General features: G+C 41.2%; 1 protein-coding gene across 3 annotated transcripts; it reads left to right on the top strand.

The window, feature by feature from the left end:
- The first annotated feature begins 1,198 nt into the window (after positions 1 to 1,198).
- On the top strand, positions 1,199 to 18,347 carry dcp2 (decapping mRNA 2). 3 transcript variants are annotated; one of them, XM_029710416.1, is made up of 11 exons: positions 1,199 to 1,849; positions 2,729 to 2,880; positions 3,119 to 3,246; positions 3,402 to 3,500; positions 3,654 to 3,806; positions 3,917 to 4,029; positions 9,245 to 9,349; positions 9,456 to 9,570; positions 11,013 to 11,096; positions 14,874 to 14,925; positions 15,770 to 18,347. In XM_029710416.1, exons 1-11 carry the CDS (start codon positions 1,797 to 1,799, stop codon positions 15,910 to 15,912), a joined length of 1,197 nt encoding a protein of 398 aa, XP_029566276.1. In that variant the 5' UTR covers positions 1,199 to 1,796; the 3' UTR covers positions 15,913 to 18,347. The 3 variants fall into 3 exon arrangements, with proteins under 3 accessions (XP_029566276.1, XP_029566278.1, XP_029566275.1); XM_029710415.1 differs by having other exon boundaries at positions 1,202 to 1,849; positions 9,444 to 9,570; XM_029710418.1 differs by lacking the exon at positions 11,013 to 11,096 and having other exon boundaries at positions 9,444 to 9,570.
- Positions 18,348 to 23,247: the final 4,900 nt, after the last annotated feature.

Raw genomic sequence — 23,247 nt, 5'->3', positions numbered from 1 at the left:
TGACTACCTCATGAAGCTGGTTGAGAGAATGCCAAGTGTGTGCAAAGCTGTCAAGGCAAAGGGTGGCTACTTTGAAGAATCTCAAATATAAAATGTATTTTGATTTTTTTTAACACTTTTTTTTTGGTTACTACATGATTCCATATGTGTTATTTCATAGTTTTGATGTCTTCACTATTATTCTACCATGTAGTTAATAGTACAAATAAAAACCCTTGAATGAGTAGGTGTTCTAAAACTTTTGACTGGTAGTGTAGCTCTAGAAAAACTGTGCAATGTGTGCATTGAGCTCGCGGGGGGGGGGAACAAACAAATTGGAATTCAAATTATTGAACAGACATGATTCAATTAGTTGTTTAAAAAAGAACCCCAATTGTAAAAAAAAAAAAAAAAAAAGTACAACTTGAATTAGTAGGTGTGTCCAAATGTTTGACTGGTACTGTATGTACATATAAGTAGGGATGACGTTACTAGGCAACAGGATAGATAAACTGATGTTACAGTGCACTATGTGATGAGTCAAAAGAGTTAGTGCAAAAATAGTAAATGAAGATAGTCCGGGTAGTTATTGGTTAACTATTTTTAACTAACTATTTAGTAGTCTTAGGCTTGGGGGTAGAAGCTGTTCAGGGTCCTGTTTTTTCCAGACTTGGTGTATCGGTATCGCTTGCCGTGTGGTAGCAGAGAGAACAGGCTATGACTTGGGTGGCTGGAGCCTTTGACCATTTTTTTTATATGATATATTTTTCTGCTACAGCCCAGTCACACAAATCTCCTTTATGAAACATTTAATATGCCTACACATTAATATGTCAGCCTATGAAAATACAAAATATTTATAATGTCATATAACCTAATATTTGTTTTATTTTATTCATATGCATGTTCATTCAAAAAGGTCAATCCTAGGGTTCACTGACATTCTGCCATTCATATCCTAAAAGAGCATCCACATTTCAAATTACTGTCACAAATGAGAGGTTAATTTAGTCTATTTTATTGAATTAAACAACTATTAATATCCACACATTTAGATGAGGGCAGTAGACTGAATAAATGGTTGTAGCTGTATAATGGTTTAGTGCTTTCACAGGTCGCTTGCCTCTCACAACAGAAGATATACAATATAATAACTTATAAGGGCACGTATAACAATATTCTATATATTTTATTACAATAACAAGTTTATCTTATTCCTATAATAATATAATTGTGGCCAAGGATATCGCATGTTATTTATTGCGATTACTGCTAATGAAAAAGTGTTATATTGCCATTGGATGTCCGTGTATAAAATGTAATTTACATAGCTACACAGGCTTCGCCTCTTCCTCAATAATGTCTAGTTGTCTTTTTTATAATCTTGCTCGAATATCTTTGCTTACCGTTTCCTTGTTTTGTCAACCAAACTTAATACATTGTGCTCGAGTTATTGTGTGTCGTGATTGGTTAGAATATTTTGACAGACCATCATTCAGTCTAATAAGGTACCACCTACTCAACGTGGCCAGCCTCCCCTGATATACGATTGGATAATAATGTCCCCTCACGTCATCAACAGTGTGGCGTTTCTATCTTTCTTTTTTTTTTCGATTACGCGGTGTTGGTGTTTGTTTTTAGCGAGCTAACATGTATTCATTTGTGTAAATTTAGGGACATTTGACGAACCTGGCACATATAGTTCGCCTTGATTGATCAATAGAATGCATTGATTCGAGATTTAAGAAAATAGTAGCTTTGCGCTGTTTATTTTTCGCCTCATTGTTTCGCGAGTTCGGGATGTTTTTATCCTCAACATGGAGACAAAAAGAGGGGAGATTCCCAACGGCGTATTGGACGACCTCTGCAGGTAAATACCGCGTCAAAAAGTGACTAACTTGTTATCAAATATCAAGTTTTGTTTTCTTTACTAACACTATATCCTGAGGAGTGTCTTTGTTGTGCTTGTGGCTTGTCGTAACCTTGGTTGTGGATAGCTAGTTAGATACCGAGGTAGTTAGTCTGTGTCGAGCGACAACGAAAGTGCGTTGCATTAGTGTTGTCGGGGTTGTATTAATTATGTTACAAAACGTTTCTCAAACGGAACGAAACGGGGAAAGACCAATCTGAATTTAAATCAAATTGTATTAGTCACGTACACGTGTTTAGCAGATGTTATTGCAAGTGTAGCGAAATGCCAGTGTTTCTAGCTCCGACAGCGCAGTAATATCCAACAATTTCACAACATACACACACAAATCTAAGTAAAGGAATGGAATTAAGAATATATATAAATATTTGGACGAGCAATGTCAGAGCGGCATAGACTTAGATACAGTAGAATATAGTATATACATATGAGATGAGTAATGCAAAATATGTAGACATTATTAAAGTGACTAGTGTACCATTTATTAAAGTGGCCAGTGATTTCAAGTCTATGTATATAGGCAGCAGCCTTTGTGCTAGTGATGGCTAATAGTCAAATATTAACTCGTGTTTTGCTCTGTTTAGTTCTTAAACGGTTTCACTAATGAATGTGCCCCTGGTTGCATACACCTAACCTCATGCTTCACTACAGTCATGATGGTACATCACTAATGTTTGTCTACCGTCATGGTACTTCATTAAACTGTGTTGTAGTTTCATAACTCAAAACTGTATTGTGACATGGACCACAGTATGTTGTCTAATGAACTATGTCCATGTAGTTCTGCTACTGTACTGATTTGCCTCTCCTCTCCTCCAGTCGCTTCATCCTCCACATCCCTAGTGAAGAGAGAGACAATGCTATCCGCGTCTGCTTCCAGATCGAGCTTGCCCATTGGTTCTACCTGGACTTCTGCATGCAGAATGCACCAGGATTACCTCAGTGTGGGATAAGGGACTTTGCCAAGGCTGATATCCTTACATGAGTATAATGATGTGAGAGGGAGGTGCTCTATGACCGTAGGCCCGCTGTGTGAAAGGTTATGTACATGTCATCACCTAACAGTTCCTTGTTGAACTTGCAAAGACCCCACCACCTTCAATTCAAATAATGTCTTGTGAGGAGCGGTACATACAACTAAACTCAATATTAATATATTTTTTGTTGTTGTTGCAAATGTTCCTTATATTCTCCTTGACACCATGCTACTTTTTAATCATTGTCCATTCCTGCTGCCCAATGGGGAGGATGTACAGAAGGTTCTAGAACAGTGGAAGGAATATAAGATGGGTGTTCCAACCTATGGTGCCATTATTCTAGATGAATCGCTTGACAATGTGCGTATAGTACATACACAGCCAGTGTTATAATGTATGGTGATACTTCCCGATAAGCATTTCATATGTCTTAAGTTGTCTCGTGTGTGTGTGTGTGTGTGTGTGTGTGTTGTATGTCATGTCCTTTTATAATATTTAATATTTCTTCTCTTTAGGCATTGCTGGTTCAGGGCTATTTGGCCAAGTCAGGGTGGGGCTTTCCAAAGGGAAAAGTCAATGAAGATGAGGCTCCTCATGTTTGTGCTGTACGAGAGGTAAATTGCCTCTTATTAAATTATCTCTATTTTTATAGGTCTTTATAATTCTGATTTGGCAAGTAAATATTTGCTCAATACAGAATGGCTAGATACTATATATGACGTTTCATTTAATAATATTTTCTCATACCCATGTCTGTATTCTCTTAGGTTATGGAGGAGACGGGTTTTGATATCAAAGATCGCATCTGCAAAGACACGTACATCGAGCAGAAAATCACTGATCAGTTGGCCCGATTGTACATAATACCTGGGGTACCCAAGGAGACGAAGTTCAACCCCAAAACAAGGAAGGAGATAAGGGTACGGTTACCCCTTAACTTTCTCATCTTTTGTTCCTATTTACAATTTTGTATTTACAACGCAGATGAAGAGAACAACTAGGACTAGCTGTTGTGCTGTGTTTCTCCTAGAACATCGAGTGGTTCCCGATTGAGAAACTACCATGTCACAGGAACGACATGACTCCCAAGTCTAAACTTGGACTCGCACCCAACAAGTTTTTCATGGCCATTCCTTTTGTCAGGTAAGTGTCTTATTGCGCTTCACACATTCAGAAGAACAGGCGCTTAATGAACTAATGAAAGATTCATCTTTGGTCATCTAACCTGTAGACAAGGGGGGTGCTGTGGTAGTTTTAGACTATGACAAATACAAAGAAGAGATTCAGAGACAATTCAATAATGAACGTTTCTATAAAAAACTGAGTGTTGATCCCACACAGGTGTTCCAATGGGATATATGCTCTAATCTGGAGCAAACCCTATTAAACAACCTTATCTCAAAACCTGAATATGAATACCTTTGCTGCAAATGTGTCATACATCCATTTTGCCGAAATTACACAAACCTAAAACTCAACAAGAAAATTATCCAGGCAGACCAGTGGTTGCGGGAATAGGTTCAGTGCTAGAGCCATTGTCGAACTTCGTAGACTCTTTAATTAAATCACGTGCAAGGATTGCCATCATATGTGAAAGACTCTATAGACTTCATAAACAAGATCTCGACAATAAAGGGTTTAACAGAAGACTGTTGGTCACATTAAATGTCGAGTCTATGTAACAGCATTCCCCATATGGGGTAGCTGGCAGCCCTAGCTCACTATTTGAGAGACAGAGTACCCACCAACAAACTTTATTCTAGAGCTGGCTGAATATATTTTGACATACAACTATTTCAGGTTTGATGATGTATACTACCTCCAAACGAATGGACATCGATGGGCTCCACATTCGCTCTGAGCTATGCTAACCTTTTATATGGGTATTTTTGAAGAATGTTTTGTTAACAATGAAAACGAAAATCAATTTTTGAATAAAGTCCTGAAATGGTATCGATATATTGACAATTTTTTGCATATGGGGAGGAATGGGGAAAAGAGCTGTCAGACTTTGGGGTCAATGTCATTCAGTAATCCCATAATCTCAAATTCACTATTGAATTTGACGCTAAATGTGTTCATTACCTCGACATGTGGATTGAGAAATCAAATGGAACCCTGTTTACAACTCTGTATAGAAAACAAAAACGGACAGAAACACACTATTACAAGGGGACAGCTTCCACTCTGAGACAGTTTTTCAGACAGTGCTGAATATGCCACTTCACAGAGGACTATATCTAGAAAAAGCAGCAGAGATGCTCAATAGGTTTCTAAGAAGAGGCTATTCTCCACAATGTGTGGATGAAGCCCTTCGTTTGGCGTTGGGGAAAACACAAGATGAACGGGTACAAAAAAGACCCACTAGACCTAAAGAACGCTCTAATGTTCACCACATATACTTTGAACTTGCGAAAAGTGGGAGATGCTGTCAAGAAACACTGGCATGTTTTTATCATCGGACCCAGGTTTGCCTGCTGAATTTAAGAAACCAGCACTTATTGTATATAGGAGAGTTTGCAATTTACGTGATAAATTGGTCCATGCCAACTACCAGCCACAAAAGGAAATCAGCCAAGCTCTTTTACGCGCTTTTCGGAATGGTAGCTATAAATGCAGAGGTTGCTCACAGTGCAACAATAGGATGAAGTGTGAATATTTCTGCCACCCACATACAGGAAAACAGTTCCAAATAAATGGCATTATTACGTGCTCCACCACCGCTGTTATCTACATGATTAAATGTCATTGTGGGCTGTGTTTATGTAGGTAAAACCTCTGGTTCTCTTAACATAAAAGATCAATAAGGAGAAACGACAGGGATTATCCAGTTGCAGTACATTTTAATGACCTGAAACATGACATTTTTAAATGTTTTTATTTTTTGGCATAGAGAATGTTAAAATATCAGACAGGGGAGGTGATAAATAATACTCTGAGTAAAAGAGAATGTTTTGGGATTTTCACCCTCCAGACATTTCCTAAAGGTCTTAATGATGAAATACCTATGTTGTGAATATGAATTATGCCCCCATTTAAGATTACTCTGACGTTTTTCTTGCGCTGTACCCAATGATTTATGAAAACATGCTTGGTAGGTCGATGTCCTCATTGTGGTTTTACAGATGTGTTTAATACGTTTTTTTATGTACACACTATTCGATTATTTTTTTTTTAAATGCACATTGTTGTATTTGTTAGCACTTAGTTGTTTTCCCTCGACTCCAACCCCATTCGATGAGTGGAACGGCTGTGGGTAGGGCTAGGTCTACATAAGGGTGCTAATTTAAAAAAAACTCAGAAGCTCTGACTAAGGCCAATACGTAACGCTTATTAAAGAGCAGTGTGCGGGTTTCATCTTTTTTTCTCGCTTCACACTGATAAAGATGCCCATTTCTGAAATATTATTTGTCTTCTTTTTTGGGGTGGGTGGTTCAGCTGTAATATTGCGGATTGTAGCTTCCATCAATGTAATCAATCCCCATATATATTTGGGGTAAACATATACAGTACCAGTCAAAAGTTTGGACACACCTACTCAAGGCTTTTTTTTCTCTTTTTTTTAATACTGTTTTCTACATTGTAGTTTAGATGTCTTCACTAATATTCTATGTAATTACACATGGAACCATGTAGTAACCCAAAGTGGTGATTCTTCAAAGTACCTACCCGTTGTCTTGACAGCTTTGCACGCTCTTGGCATTCTCTCAACCACCTTCACCTGGAATGCTTTTCCATTAGTCTTGAAGGAGTTCCCACATATGCTGAGCACTTGTTGGCTGCTTTTCCTTCACTCTGCGGCCCAACTCATCCCAAACCATGTCAATTGGGTTGAGGTCGGGTGATTGTGAAGGCCAGGTCATCTGATGCATCACTCTCCTTCTTGGTCAAATAGTCCTTGCACAGCCTGGAGGTGTGTTGGGTCATTGTCCTGTTGAAAAACAAATTATTATCCCACTAAGCGCAAACCAGATGGGATGGCATATCGCTGCAGGATGTTGTGGTAGTCATGCTGGTTAAGTGTGCCTTGAATTCTGAATAAATCACGGACAGTGTCACCAGCAAAGCACCATCACACCATGCTTCACGGTGGGAACCCCACATGCAGAGATAATTTGTTCACCTTCTCTGCGTCTCACAAGGACACGGCGGTTGGAACCAAAAATCTCAAATTTGGACTCCTCAGACCAAAGGACATATTTCTACCGGTCTAATGTCCATTGTTTGTGTTTCTTGATCCAAGCAAGTCTCTTCTTATTGGTGTCCTTTAGTAGTGGTTTCTTTGCAGCAAATCGACCATGAAGGCCTGATTCACGCAGTCTCCTCTGAACAGTTGATGTTGTGTCTGTTACATGAACTCTGTGACGCATTTATTTGGGCTGCAATTTCTGAGGCTGGTAACTCTAATGAATTTATCCTCTGCACCAGGGGTAACTCTGGGTCTTCTTTTCCTGTGGCGATCCTCATGAGAACCAGTTTCATCATAGTGCTTGATGGTTTCTGCGACCGCACTTGAAGAAACTTTCAAAGTCCTTGAAATGTTCGGCATGGACTGACCTTCATGCCTTAAATAAATGATGGATTGTCGTTTCTCTTTGCTTATTTGAGCTGTTCTTGCAATATATGAAGTTGGTCTTTTACCAAATGGGCATATCTTCTGTATACCACCCCTACCTTGTCACAACACAACTGATTGGCTCAAACGCATTAAGAAGGAAATAAATTCCACATTTACTATTAACAAGGTGCAGTTGTTAAGGCAAAGGGTGGCTACTTCGAAGAATCTAAAATATATTTTGAATTGTTTAGCACCTTTTTTTTTTTTTTTTGGTTACTACATGATGCCATATGTGTTATTTCATCGTTTTGATGTCTTCACTATTATTCTACAATGTAAACCCCCCCCCCCCCCCCGCATTTCTGAAAGACTTGTGTGACAGCCAAATGCATGTGATAAGAGAATCTAGTAAACAGTGGAATACTCTGTCGTGTTGCTTTTTCAGTTTGTCAAATATAACCTGTCATTTCAGTGCATCATGAATAACAAAATGGTAAAACTATTGTATGTTTAAGGTGTAGCCATAGACTACGCCTGAGTTTCTAGTTTGGGGAAGCAAATTTTCACCATTAAAAATGCACCTTCTTCAGAAAGCATTCCATGCATCACTGGCATTTCCAGACTAATGTATTCATAATGTGATGATTGGATAGTAATTTAGGCAAATAATTTAACTTGATTACTGTTGGCAAAATATACAGTTCAATGCATAGCTGAGAGTGTAGTGGCGTAGAGTAACCCTAGGCAATATCCAGACACATTTCTTCTCCTTTTGCACAGGAAAATGTGGCCTTTTTTTATTATCGTGTTTCATTCTACTTTTGAATAGCCTACGACGACAACTACTCTGCTGATACTGACAAACAGATTTATAAAAATGACTCTTATGAAGTCCATCTAACCTGGAGGACAATATTATTGTCCAAAAACTAATTTTCAGGTGGCACTGACCCAACCATGATAAAGGGTGAATATGCACACTCACCCGGGACATGGACAATGCTCTCCGCTGGTGTCAAGATGGGCTATACTGTTCACTCAATTAAGTTGAGGATTTTGATAACTAAAAGACGGTTTAAGTCTCTTAATTTTCTTGTCTTTACAGCAATAGCCATTTGTTTTATGTTTTCCAAAGATTGTATTTTGAAATATTGCAATATGCCTGGCTGGATGACCTCTACATTTCACTGTCTGTTGCTACTTGACAATCATCTATTTGGTATTTGTTGTGTGCGCTGACCAAATTGCAGGCCCTTCCGACTGCAGGCAATGCGATTTGAAAACGATCCACAGCTTATATTTTTTTGGTAAAGAAGCTAATGATCCTCTGGCCAAATCATGCTTTCTGGTGTAGTAGCCTATTATTTGAATGATTTGTATTTATTTCTGTAAAAGACGGGAGTAGGCAATTTGAATGACCTTTACTTTAGGGGAAGCTTTTTTATTTTTTATTTAACCTTTTTATTTTACTAGGCAAGTCAGTTAAGAACAAATTCTTATTTACAATGACGGCCAAACCCAGACGACGCTGGGTCAATTGTGCGCCGCCCTATGGGTCTCCCAATCACGGCCGGATCTGATGCAGCCTAGATTCGAACCAGGTACTGCAGTGACGCCTCTTGCACTGAAATGCAGTGTCTTAGACCGCTGCACCCCTCGGGAGCCTCTTAGCATCCTTATGGAGGCGTCACCTATAGTTGTAGCCGACTTGTACAGTATATTATTGTGTAACCTTCTATCCTATGTGTATAAAGCTGACATCAGTCATTGATTCATGCATCTCTACTTTGCCCTCCACAGACCACTCCGAGAATGGATTGCCAAGCGTAAAGGAGAGTCTACAGACAGCGATGAGGATTTTGCATCCAACGGCAGCACTCCATGCAAACCTCTGGACAAAGCACGGTAAGACACTTATGCCCATGCTAAAGACAATTTTTATATACATTTGGTGGACAATAAAGCTTTTTGAATATGAATTGAATAATTTATTCTATAGTTCCAAGCATAGACGGGCCCAGATGTTGCCTGAGGCATCTCCAGGAGAGGGGTGGGGGAAGCAGAAGCTACCCAAGCCTCTGGGACAGCTGAGCCAATACGAGGTCTCTGAACTCTTGAAAGCCAAGGTTGGTTGGTCTCTGTTGTTTTGGTTAGATTATTAAAAAATAGTCACGGTTTTCGATTTCTGTTTCGATAATAAGAAAAACATTAAGTGCATTATGAAATAATTACATTTTTTAAATGATTTTAGAGCTTTCTAATGGAAATTCCTAAGCAAAACAATGGTGGACATTCAATTGCCAAAACAGAAAATATGTTGTCTCTGTCAGGTCCACATTGGGTAAATATCAATAGAAAAATGACAATGAAATTAAATATTTCAGTTGGTTACATTATTTCATTTTTATTTGACTTTATTATTTTTCATTCCTTAGTCATAATCTCTGCTCATTAAGTAGCAGCCACCCAGACCACATCATCTCTGTGCTTCCTGTACTGTCTTTAGTCATCCTATTTATCTAGCCTGCCTAAGTGTGCTGCAGAGCTGTCTGACAATCATTTTACTAGTTCTTCAAAGTAGAATAGGCACCCTTTCATGAACTGTCCCTCTTGTCATTGCGTCGTGCATATTCCTCTCTCATGCGCTCTGTGTGTAACTAACCTAATGTTGCGGGCGTCAAAGTGTATCCGTCCAGAGATCTGTATATATTGACGAGATGCTCACGAGTGCTTAACTCGAGTCTCCCGTTGACATGAATAAATTACTTATGGGAAAGTCAGTATCGTGTACTAATCTCAACTCTGAATCGGGCAGTATCAGAAAATGTTACGGCTCAGGTACCCCACACTCGCTCCAGCAGACTCTATAAATTGGATGCTTTGGGCAGTTATCCACAGATTTAACTTCAGAGTGCTGAGGCCTGCTGCAGCTGACACACGTTTAGTTTAGACCAAATGTAAGATGGGGTGGGTGGGGGGATAGATGTATGAAATGTCTGTGGTACATCTTCTTCAAAAATACTACATGACAAATACTCAGGTTGAAACACATTGCATGCTCACTGTCAGTCTTCCTCAGGCAAAGCCAGATTGTTTAATTAATGGGTGAGGCAACACTGAGTGTGTGTGTTTACTCTGCACTAGGATACTGTAGCATACCGATATCTCTTAGTCTGATCAAAACAATGCAGCAATTGTAATCCAGCATCAATTCACTCAAGGCCAAAAGGTCTGTTTTGGGTTGTTTTTTTCTGTTACCAGCAGAGGGTGATGTCGCCTTAGTCTTCCCAGTTTGGCCTTGTTCTGAATCAGGCCTTGTAGAATGCAAAAATATTTCTTTGTCTAGCCTGTTTTTTTTTAATCAAGAATTCCTGCTTTTCTGACAGCACCCATTAATCAAAACTGACCTAAACCAAAATCGATTTCCCCCCCCCCCACCCAATTTTCTATGTTGTTCTGAGGACACTCTAGTAGTAGAAGTGCATCAGTGCCTACTCAATATATTTTTGTTGTTGTTGAATGTCCCAAGTATGAGTCCTGGTTCTATGGTACTTGCTCCTGTCTGCAGAACCTCAATGTGAAAGGCAATGGGAAGAAGCACCAGGATTCTCCCAACCTGAAGAAAAGGGCCAATGGAGTCGGCAACCAGCAGGTGAAACTTAGCTTGGCTGAAGCTGTGTGTAACGCCTCACCATAGTTTGTTAGGTGTGCTTGCTGAAAGTGAAAACAACTACTGAAATCTGGCTTACTTTCTCATTATTGCCTTTTCTCCGCCCCCTACCAACTGTAGCCCCCTACCAACGCCAAAACTACTTTAAAACATCCAGGCTAGCACTAGTCTTTTTTTATTTTATTTTAAAAAATGTTGTATGCTACTTTCTCACTGACTCTGCTTGTATTGCTTGCCAAATAACTTCTGGATTTTGTGTATACTATTACCATTTTTTTCTTTTTTATTATCAAAGCCCCATAAGCCATCCATTTTAGATTCGATACTGGTCTTCAACCGTTTGCTCTACAAACATCAAACTGACGTTGACAAGTGCGAGCCGTCTCAACTTAGATTTTTTAATTGTACCTTTTATTTAACTAGGCAAGTCAGTTAAGAACAAATTCTTATTGTCAATGACGGCCTAGGAACAGTGGGTTAACTGCCTTGTTCAGGGGCAGAATGACATTTTTACCTTGTTGGCTCGGGGATTCGATCTTGCAACCTTTCGGTTACTAGTCCAATGCTCTAACCACTAGGCCGTTGATTACGTCAATACATATTTTTATAGCTACCTTAAGATGAATGCTCTAACTGTTGTAACTGGAACTTGCTCTGGATAAGACTGTCTGCTAAAATGACTGTAGATGTAAAACCTTACAGCTTCCCCCCCATGTCAATAGTGGAATACAGACTTCCACATTCTAAATCACTGGTGCAGAACTATCAGAATGTTCAAACTAAAACATTTTCAGATCTTAAAACACATTCTATTGGTTATGATGCTATAGTACTCACACTACCCTACTGTCTTAACCCACTATAATAACGCCATACCTACAAACCACCACAAAATAGCTCACTATAACTACTACCATTACTACGGCAGTCACTACTTCCTTTGTCATGTGTCAAACTTGCAAAATGCAAAACCTTCTGCGCACCCTATAGGAGAAGTGTAAGAAATCGGAACACGGCTTCAGTCGCAGTCTCCCTTTCGTATTGTTGTTGTTTAGACCAGTGTTTCCCAAACCTGTACTCCTAGCCAGTCCACTTATTGATGTATTCCCAAACTAGCACAGCTGATTCTAAATGGCCCCATTATAATCAAGCCCCTCATTAGTTAAATCAGTAGACTGGTTTGGGTGTACTCCCAGGAGATGTTTATCCTTATGAGGTATCAAACTTCACTATACATCTAGATCAACTAGACATCTAACTATAACTGACCTAGACCCTCTACACATCTAATTATAACTAACCTAGACCCTCTACACGTCTAACTATAACTGACATAGACCCTCTACACATCTACAGTTGAAGTCGGAAGTTTACATACACAATTAGTATTTGGTAGCATTGCCTTTTTTTAAATTGTATAACTTGGGTCAAACGTTTTGGGTAGCCTTCCACAAGCTTCCCACAATAAGTTGGGTGAATTTTGGCCCATTCCTCTTGACAGAGCTGCTGTAACTGAGTCAGTTTTGTAGGCCTCCTTGCTCACACTTGCTTTTTCAGTTCTGCCCACAAATGTTCTATAGGATTGAGAGCAGGTCTTTGTGATGGCCACTCCAATACCTGGACTTTGTTGTCCTTAAGCCATTTTGCCACAACTTTGGAAGTATGCTTGGGGTCATTGTCCATTTGGAAGACCCATTTGCGACCAAGCTTTAACTTCTTGACCGATGTCTTGAGATGTTGCTTCAATATATCCACATAATTTTCCTTCCTCATGATGCCATCTTTTGTGAAGTGCACCAGTCCCTCCTGCAGCAAAGCACCCCCACAACATGATGCTGCCACCCCTGTGCTTCACGGTTGGGATGGTGTTCTTCGGCTTGCAAGCATTCCCCTTTTCCCTCCAAACATAACGATGGTCATTATGGCCAAACAGTTCTATTTTTGTTTCATCGGACCAGAGGACATTTCTCCAAAAAGTACAATCTTTGTCCCCGTGTGCAGTTGCAAACCGTAGTCTGGCTTTTTTATGGCGGTTTTGGAGCAATGGCTTCTTCCTTGCTGAGCAGCCTTTCAGGTTATGTTGATATAGGACTCGTTTTACTGTGGATATAGATACTTTTGTACCTGTTTCCTCCAGCATCTTCACAAGGTCCTTTGCTGCTGTTCTGGGATTGATTTGCACTTTTTTCACACCAAAGTACGTTCATCTCTAGGAGACAGAACGCATCTCCTTCCTGAGCGGTATGAGTGGTCCCATGGTGTTTATACTTGCGTACTATTGTTTGTACAGATGAACGTGGTAACTTCAGGCGTTTGGACATTGGTTCATCCTTGGGAGCAGACTTTTTTTTCTGAGGTCTTGGCTGATTTTCTTTTGATTTTCCCATGATGTCAAGCAAAGAGGCACTGCGTTTGAAGGTAGGCCTTGAAATACATCCACAGGTACACCTCCAATAGGCTAATTGACATCATTCGAGTCTATCAGAAGCTTCTAAAGCCATGACATAATTTTCTGGAATTTTCCAAGCTGTTTAAGGGCACAGTCAACTTAGTGTATGTAAACTTCTGACCCACTGGAATTGTGATACAGTAAAATAATCTGTCTGTAAACAATTGTTGGAATAATTACTTGCACATGCACAAAGTAGATGTCCTAACCGACTTCCCAAAACTATAGTTTGTTAACAAGAAATGTATGGAGTTGTTGAAAAACAAATTTTAATGACTCCAACCTAAGTGTATGTGAACTTCTGACTTCAGCTGTAACTATAACTCACCTAGACCCTCTACATAATCAAACTATAACTGACCTTCACATATTTAACTCACCTAGACCCTCTACACATTTAACTATAGCTGACCTACACCCTCTACCCATCGAACTATAACTACCTACACCCTCTACACATCATCATAGATGTAGGTCCAGACCAACTAAACCACTCCCTAAATAAAACCAATTATTCAAACTAGACCTCTAACTAGTCTAAACTATAGACCAGGATCTAGACCAACTTACTTGACCTCTACCGAGACTATAAGAATGTAGATTAGGTCTATCTAGATTGTAGAAAGCCTGAGTGCCAGTCTTTGCATGCCAAGTCTTTGTCAAGCCAAACATCTATAGCTTGACAATAACAGCAATGGAATTGGCAAGAGCACTAACAGATCTGGGACCAGGCTAGAGGAGGAGACAACAGATCTGGGACCAGGCTAGATGTGTTGTTAGTATTGGTCTAGATTATATCTAGCTAGATCTAATTTCTTGTGGACAGATGCAGGTAACATAAATGGTAGTAGCATCTGTCGACAGATTGTGGTATGCGACAACTAACAAGGAACTTTTTTCCGGTACGTTGATTTTCCGTCGCTGATCATTTGGGCAAATCACGATTTCAGAGTTTCCGTTTAGGGGTGGAGACTTCGCTAGTCTCGTTAGTACATTTTCTAACCTGTCTCTCCCCCCCCCCCGGAACTCTATCGAGCATCTGACACAATTACGGAAGATTTTAGTTCTAGGTGTCCAAGATTAAACTAGATCTAAAACAAGTGAATAGCTGACTACAAACATTTTCTAAAAGCTTTCTAGTTATCTACTAATTTAATACATATCGGTCTCACATTTTAAATTGCAATTATATTCACGTGTTCAATGGTGATTGTGCGTATTGTTTTTTTGCTTGATGTTTGATCATAGTCTGATTTGTCATAGACACACTTTATTTTTTTGCATTTAAAATGTTAAAACTGTTCTTCCAGAAAGAGGAGAAGAGACTTCAACCCAGGAGACTACAGGACAACTTCGACACAGGTATTGCACAAAGTGAAGTTTAGGAATGAGAAGTTTTCAATAGATATATGTAACAGCTTTTATGTGCTGTTTGAAGCAACTATACGTTCATTTTTTCAGACACACATTGTTTTGGGTCCCTCTTTCACTATAGAGACTTCTAACTAGCTCAGGGGTGGCCGTTACTCCTATAGATCTTCTAACTAGCTCAGGGGTGGCCGTGACTCCTATAGAGATCTTCTAACTAGCTCAGGGGTGGCCGTTACTCCTATAGATCTTCTAACTAGCTCAGGGGTGGCCGTGACTCCTAGAGATCTTCTAACTAGCTCAGGGGTGGCCGTGACTCCTAGAGATCTTCTAACTAGCTCAGGGGTGGCCGTGACTCCTAGAGATCTTCTAACTAGCTCAGGGGTGGCCGTGACTCCTAGAGATCTTCTAACTAGCTCAGGGGTGGCCGTGACTCCTAGAGATCTTCTAACTAGCTCAGGGGTGGCCGTGACTCCTAGAGATCTTCTAACTAGCTCAGGGGTGGCCGTGACTCCTAGAGATCTTCTAACTAGCTCAGGTTATAGTGAACACACCTGATTCAGCTAATCAAGATCCTGAGGTGCACATGACTAGAATAATGTAACAAAATTATGTTGCGAGGGTAGCTCTCCAAGAGGTTTGGCCACCATTTTTATTAGTTCAGAGTGAGAATTTAAAGGTATTGTTCACTTCAACATCAGTCAGACATTTTCAGAGAGCCAACATTTTCAAAACGTCTGGGGGGGTGGGACAAAACGTTGAGGTGAACTCTCCCTTTTTAAAGGTTGTTTCCACTGTCCACTGGCCTTGAGTGAAACTGCTCCCTTTCTCTTCCCAGATGCAGCACTGCCATCTGACATGTGCAGCACCACCAATGGGCAGCAGGTGATCTGCAACGGCAACTGTGAACACCTCTCCTCCAGGTCCTTCCTCAACTTCAAGTTCGACAGGGAGGCCATCATGAAATGCTTTGATTCCTGAAATAGCCAAAGGGACACCTTGGTCGTGTTCAGTAGGGGCCAAAAGGAAGTAAATGCATTTTTTTGCTTTTCGTTGTATGCCCTAATGAACACGACCCTGGAATGGCAGACGAGCAGAAACTTCAGTTCTATGGAACGGCAGCCCCTCCAACCTTAGGGTTGAGATGAAGAGTACTGACCACATATATATAAAAGCCTTCTGTCGTAGGTTTAATTTTTTGTCAAGCACAGAAAGGTGAACTAGATGTCGCTGTTTGTTCATTCAAGCCGAATCCTTACTTTGGGATTCTTAGTAACTTAGTTTCGCTTCCAGGAAATCATGCAGTGATGTCAATGCCAACTAGGGATGAACAGTTTGTACTCTTGTGCACAGATCTCTAGTTAGGATTCAGCCCATATGATCCAGATTTACTAAGCATTTGCATCAGGTGCAAATGTTGTATCTGTATTTTTATAGAGGGAATTAGTCACAGAAAGTAGAGTGGGGGGGGGGGGGGGGTTGAAAATACATGTTCTGAGAAGAAAGACGGTAAAGGTAGATTTAAAGGTTAAATAAAAAATTAAGGTAGATGAAGATAAGAGTTTTAACTTTGGGGTTTCATCCCCTGTTGACACGAACAGAGCATATGTTTAGTAAATCTGGCCAGTGAGTGAAGTCGGCGCCATAACTTGCCCAGTTCAGTGTTTTTTGTCTAATTTTAATGGACAACATAGTCCAACTTTGGTCAGTTTCACCGCCTTACCAACTGAGCTCCCGATTTATGTTTTAGGGCAGTGGTTCCCAACCAGGGGTACTAGGACCCCTTGGTGTACGTGGCCTATCTACAGTGGGTACTTGAGAAGACTCATGAGACCATAGGACTGCTGGTAAAATGCACATGAGGGGATACTCAGTGGTACAGTAACCGAAAACGGTTGGGAACCACTTTTTTTTTTTGTGTGTGTGTGTGTATAGCTGGTGTGAACTGATCTGAGGCTAAGCACAGAGTACTGTACATTGTGCTGCTACGCTTTATCCCCAAAGTCATAGAGCTGGTGTAGATTGTCTTGTACAGGCAGTTATGTTGAATGGCTCAAGCCGTGTCAGCTCCAAGTAGCCTCGTCCTACCAACTGTGATGCCAATGGCCACGTTCCAGGTCAAGCTTTTCTTTTTTTTTTGCAGTCGTGCATCTCAGAAGATTGCTAAATGATACGAATGTGGTTTCCACAATGTTAAATGTGATTTTTGCGCAGCACGACTACAATAAAGACAACCTGGAACGTGTCCTATGTCTGTTTTTGTCTGGGGTCTGTAGCAGGGCTTGGTGCATCTAGCCTGCAAAACTCATCACTCTCACAATACGCCTGGTTAACAAAGTATCTGTACCTATTCTACACCTGGACAAGACAAATCACATTTTACACTAGGGAACAGTAACAGGGGGATGGAATCCTAAGACAAAACGGAAATAAACGTTTTCTAGCTTTTGTTTGTTCTCCCTTCTACAAAATGATTCTAAACTGAAAGCACAGGTGCAAAGGCTTAGTAAATTTAGCCCAATATGTGTGGTACAAAGCATACTGCTAACTGGCATACGACTATGAATGAATTCAATTTACCCTTGCATCTTCAGTATGCTTGTTTTTGAAGTATTTCAGACCTCTTAATCATAATACCGTGCCCGCTAGGGTACTATACGTTGTTTTTCATGGCAACAAGTCATAGAACCCCGACTGTAATGTATGATTGAACAATAAATTGACCCTACATGTAGTCAAAGGTAGGTTTTTAGAGAACTTAATGGTAACACTTGATGCTTAGTAATGCATTGTGGTTATAATGCATGTAATACTTGTCAGAAGCATATATGAACCCCACTGTGTTTTAGTAAGTGTCATCTCTTCATGATCCTTTAAGTCATTTCTATTTTCAGCCTGAAGCATTGTAAGGGCTCATACCTGCTTATAGCATGTAATGAAGCGTCATACCTGCTTGCATTAAGTTAGTAAAGCGTTACAAGCTTCATGTTCAGAGGTGGTTATTCAACAATACATGAACATAGACTTCTCATTCAGGAGGGCGCAATGTTACAGAATGTTTACATAGAAATAGATTGTGTAGAAGATACACACTTCATGTAGAATCAAGACTCTTCATCATTACCTGTCTATGTTGCATCTCACGGAATCAGTCCCATGATTCAATCTGAGTAAGAGACAGTCTCAACAGGAACCCGTTAGAGATGTTAGAAGACATACGTCCCCTCTTGGGAGAAACACTCTTTGATCTTGTTCTGGTGACACTTCCTAATGGCAGTCATTTCCCCGTCTGTGGTCGGCACTCTGCGCTGAGACAGGCTAATGATCCCATGTGTGTTGGTGTGTATTTCTGAAGTGGAGGTATTTCAGTGTTTCCAGCAACAAGCTCTGATAATAAATAATTAAAATCCTGGTCAGAAGTGTCCTGTAAACTCTTCACATTGCTTCATCACTCTCCCTTATTGGAATAACTGCTTTTAAAGTCATTTGAGTCTCACTGCTCTCTTACAAGTAGCTCAAATAGTAGGGTACTTTTTTAGTCCTAGAATTAGCCACTGTGTGAGTCCATAACCACCTGCTCTCGTCGGTCTGGTCGAGGCGGTCTGCTCGAGGTGGTCTGCTGTGGTCTGCTCTCGTCTGTCTGCTCGAGACGGTCTGCTCTCGTCTGTCTGCTCGAAGCGGTCTGGTCGAGGCGGTCTGCTCGAGACGGTCTGCTCTCGTCTGTCTGCTCGAAGCGATCTGCTCTCGTCTGTCTGCTCGAAGAGGTCTACTCTCGTCTGTCTGCTCGAAGCGGTCTGCTCTCGTCTGTCTGCTCGAAGCGGTCTGCTCGAGGCGGTCTGCTCTCGTCTGTCTGCTCGAGGCGGTCTGCTCTCGTCTGTCTGCTCGAGGCGGTCTGCTCGAGGCGGTCTGCTCTCGTCTGTCTGCTCGAGGCGGTCTGCTCTCGTCTGTCTGCTCGAGGCGGTCTGCTCTCGTCTGTCTGCTCGAAGCGGTCTGCTCGAAGCGGTCTGCTCTCGTCTGTCTGCTCGAGGCGGTCTGCTCTCGTCTGTCTGCTCGAAGCGGTCTGCTCTCGTCTGTCTGCTCGAAGCGGTCTGCTCGAGGCGGTCTGCTCTCGTCTGCCTGCTCGAGGCGGTCTGCTCTCGTCTGTCTGCTCGAGGCGGTCTGCTCGAGGCGGTCTGCTCTCGTCTGTCTGCTCGAGGCGGTCTGCTCGAGGCGGTCTGCTCTCGTCTGTCTGCTCGAGGCGGTCTGCTCTCGTCTGTCTGCTCGAGGCGGTCTGCTCTCGTCGGTCTGCTCGAGGCGGTCTGCTCTCGTCTGTCTGCTCTCGTCTGTCTGCTCGAGGCGGTCTGCTCTCGTCTGTCTGCTCGAGGCGGTCTGCTCTCGTCTGTCTGCTCGAGGCGGTCTGCTCTCGTCTGTCTGCTCGAGGCGGTCTTTTGTCTTTCAGTAAGTCAAGATATTTTGTGGCCCTTAGTGTTTGAACCATAGTTAACCCAGGTGCCTGCTGAGACAAAATGTGATAAGAGTTTTAATATTAGGTATGGTATGCTGATGAACCCGTGGGACTATGGCGAAGCAGGACTTTCCTTTTGATTAACAGTGTTTTATTCACCGCGCCTGGTTCATTCTCATGTGTCTAACAAATACCTGTTCATGAGGGTGTAACGTTATAGAAATGTATTGTGTAGAATGGATATGATGGTCTGTCATACAGAATAGGGAACCATGCCAGCTCTATTCGTTACATTTCTATCTGCAACGTTCTGAACTTATTCTTTTGATTTGGAGAATTGCATTAGTGGTGTACATCTGACCGTTGACCTGAGGTTGGTAGAAATAAGCAGGACTTCCTCCTTTTTATCTTCGTGTGTTTTCAATGCCTATCATTATTCTTTTGAGATCGTAAGCTTTCATTTTAAATACTGTACTTTTTTTTTTTTTAGAAAGTTGAATTATTTGTTTAACATGGTCAGTTGCAGCTCAAGTTGCTTCTGTTATTTCATTTAGAAAATAATTTCTCTCAACCATTTTGCTATACTTTATGAATAACACTTCATTTGAAAGGTAAGTAAGGACTTCTTGACACATTTATTCCATCATTGGCTATGTCAACAACCACAATGTTATCTATTCATTTTTTTCACAGTAATGTCCTTTACTTGTGATTGTTGACATAAGCATGTACTGCTTATGAATGTTTTATGCATGGCTTATGAAGTATTTAGGTAGGTACCCTTCAAACACTGTTAAGACTTTTTGCGTCAAGTAGACCTGCCATTAGTTTTTACTGAATTTGTGAAGTAAATGCCGTAAGATAGTTAAGAAAAGCAGTCCATCATGCTTTTGGTGGGTAATAAAAAGAAGTTCATTTATTGTACAAGTTGCTTGTCTCATCTATTGTCTCCAGGAAGTAATCTCCTCCGACTGTTTATTGTTATGTTTCTATAAAGACGCTGTTCTCTTCAGTCAGAATGGCCTCTTTTTCCTCCTCTCATTAGCAACATCTGATTTATCTGTCAATGGAACGAAACGACATCAGGCTTTCACAGAGTCTGCCTGATCTGATGGGAATCACGTCTTATGTGAAACTGGATAGCTTCCCGTGTCTGTTAGTTTAGAGGATTTAAAGGTTGACAGTACCGGTGGTAGTGACAAAAACATACATTGTCTACATCACTATCTTTTTATTTGTTGGTGGACATAGTTTTACTGTATATGCTTTACATACCTACAATTAATTTTTTATTTTATTTAACTAGGCAAGTCAGTTAAGAACAAATTCTTATTTACAATGACAGCCTAGGAACAGTGGGTTAACTGCCTTGTTCAGGGGCAGAATAACAGATTTTTACTTTGTCAGCTTGGGGATTCAATCTAGCAACCTTTCAGTTACTGGCCCAACACTCTAATCACTAGGCTACCTGCCGCCCCAAACATACAGGTAACTGCCAAAATAAAGGAAACACCGACATAGTGTCAGAACTGCTTCAATGCGTCTTGGCATAAATTCTGCAAGTGTCTGGAACTCGATTGGAGGGATGCAATACCATGTTACAATAAATTCCATCATTTGGTGTTTTGTTGGTGATGGTGGAAAACACTGTCTCAGGAGTCGCTCCAGAATCTCTCATAAGTGTTCAATTGGGTTGAAATGTGGTGACTGAGACACACCCCCCCTTTAATCCCCTATGGTCCTGTGAGACCCCTCTTTCAAAGTCTCTGAGATCTCTTCTAGCCATGGTAGCCAAAATAATGGGAAACAGGGAGTTTTTATACATGACCCTAAGTGTGATGGGATGTTAATTGCTTAATTAACTCAGGAACGACACATGTGTGGAAGCACCTGCTTTCAATATACTTTATATCCCTCATTTACTCAAGTGTTTCCTTTATTTTGGAAGTTACCTGTACACACGAGGTAGCTTACACACGTTAATGATAGAATAACAGGAAACTGCAAAACCCAAGCCAGACCCCACTACCACAAAAGCTTATTTCGCTCAAATTTTGTGCACAAATTTGTTTACATTCCTGTTAGTGAGCATTTCTCCTTTGCCAAGATAATCCATCCACCTGACAGGTGTGGCATATCAAGAAGCTGATTGAACAGCATGATCATTACACAGGTGCACCTTGTGTTGGGGTCTGCAGTTTTGTCACACAACACAATGCCACAGATGGGCGTGTAATTGGCATGCTGATTTGCAGAAATGTTCACTAGAGAATTGAATGTTAATTTCTCTGCCATAAGCTGCCTCCAACGTTGTTTTAGAGAATTTGGCAGTACGGTCCAACCGGCCTCACAACCGCAGACCACGTATGGCGTTGTGTGGGCGAGCGGTCTGCTGAATTCAATGTTGTGAACAGAGTGCCCCATGGTTGCGGTGGTGTTATGATATGGGCAGACATACAGTGCATTTGGAAAGTATTCAGACCCCTTCACTTTTTCCACATTTGTTACGTTACAGCCTTATTCTTAATGGATTAAATTGTTTTTTTCCCTCATTAATCTACGCACTACCCCATAATGACAAAGCAAAAACAGTTTTTTAGACATTTTTGCAAATGTATAAAAACAAATTGAAATCTCACATTTACATAAGTATTCAGACCATTTACTCAGTACTTTCTTGAAGCACCTTTGGCAGCGATTACAGCCTCGAGTCTTCTTGGGTATGACGCTATACAATTGGCACACTTGTAATTGAGGAGTTTCTCCCATTCTTCTCTGCAGATCCTCTCAAGCTCTGTCAGGTTGGATGGGGAGTGTTGCTGCACAGCTATTTTCAGGTCTCCAGAGATGTTCGATCGAGTTCAAGTCTGGGCTCTGGCTGGGCCACTCAAGGACATTCAGAAAATTGTCCTGAAGCCACTCCTGTGTTGTCTTGGCTGTGTGCTTAGGTCCTTTGTCCTGTTGGAAGGTGAACCTTTGCCCCGGTCTGAGGTCCTGAGCGCTTTGGAGCAGGTTTTCATCAAGGATCTCTCTGTACTTTGCTCCGTTCATCTTTACCTCGATCCTGACTAGTCTCCTGGTCCTTGCCACTGAAAAACATCCCCACAGCATGATGCTGCCACCACCATGCTTCACCTTAGGGATGGTGCCAGGTTTCCTCCAGACGTGACGCTTGGCAGTCAGGCCAAAGTGTTCAATCTTGGTTTCATCAGATAAGAGAACCTTGTTTCTCATGGTTTGAGAGTCCTTTAGGTGCCATTTGGCAAACTCCAAGCAGATTGTCATGTGCCTTTTACTGAGGAGTGGTTTCCGTCTGGCCACTCTACCATAAAGGCCTGATTGGTGGAGGTCTGCACAGATGGTTGTCCTTCTGGAAGGTTCTCCCATCTCCACAGAGGAACTCTAGAGCTCTGTCAGAGTGACCATCAGGTTCTTGGTCACCTCCCTGACCAAGGTCCTTCTCCCCCGATTACTCAGTTTGGCTGGGCAGCCAGCTCTAGGAAGAGTCTTGGTGGTTCCAAACTTCTTCCATTTAAGAATGATGGAGGCCACTGTGTTCTTTGGGACATTCAATGATGCACACATTTTTTTTGGTACCTTTCCCCAGATCTGTGCCTCGACACAATCCTGTCTCTGAGCTCTAGGGACAATTCCTTCGACCTCCATGGTGTAACGGTTGTCGTCGGGAATAGAGGACCAAAACGCAGCAGGAATGTGGATGCTCATCTTGTTATTTATTTAAAATAAAGAGAACACCAAAATAACAAAATGAAGAACTCACAGGCTCACACAGGCAAAACAAGAAACAATCTCCCACAAACACTTAACCAAACACACACCTATTTATAGGACTCTCAATCAGAGGCAACTAG

This window comes from Salmo trutta, chromosome 23, assembly GCF_901001165.1.
Source record: "Salmo trutta chromosome 23, fSalTru1.1, whole genome shotgun sequence".
Taxonomy (NCBI): Eukaryota; Metazoa; Chordata; class Actinopteri; order Salmoniformes; family Salmonidae; genus Salmo; species Salmo trutta.
This window is presented reverse-complemented; position numbering and strand designations above follow the sequence as displayed.

Excerpts from the sequence above, each read along its gene's own strand:
- dcp2 (XM_029710415.1), top strand. The coding sequence starts at position 1,797 with ATGGAGACAAAAAGAGGGGAGATTCCCAACGGCGTATTGGACGACCTC. Across the intron at positions 1,850-2,728 it reads GTATTGGACGACCTCTGCAG|TCGCTTCATCCTCCACATCC; the intron begins GTAAATACCGCG and ends CCTCTCCTCCAG. Across the intron at positions 9,571-11,012 it reads CTGAACTCTTGAAAGCCAAG|AACCTCAATGTGAAAGGCAA; the intron begins GTTGGTTGGTCT and ends TCCTGTCTGCAG.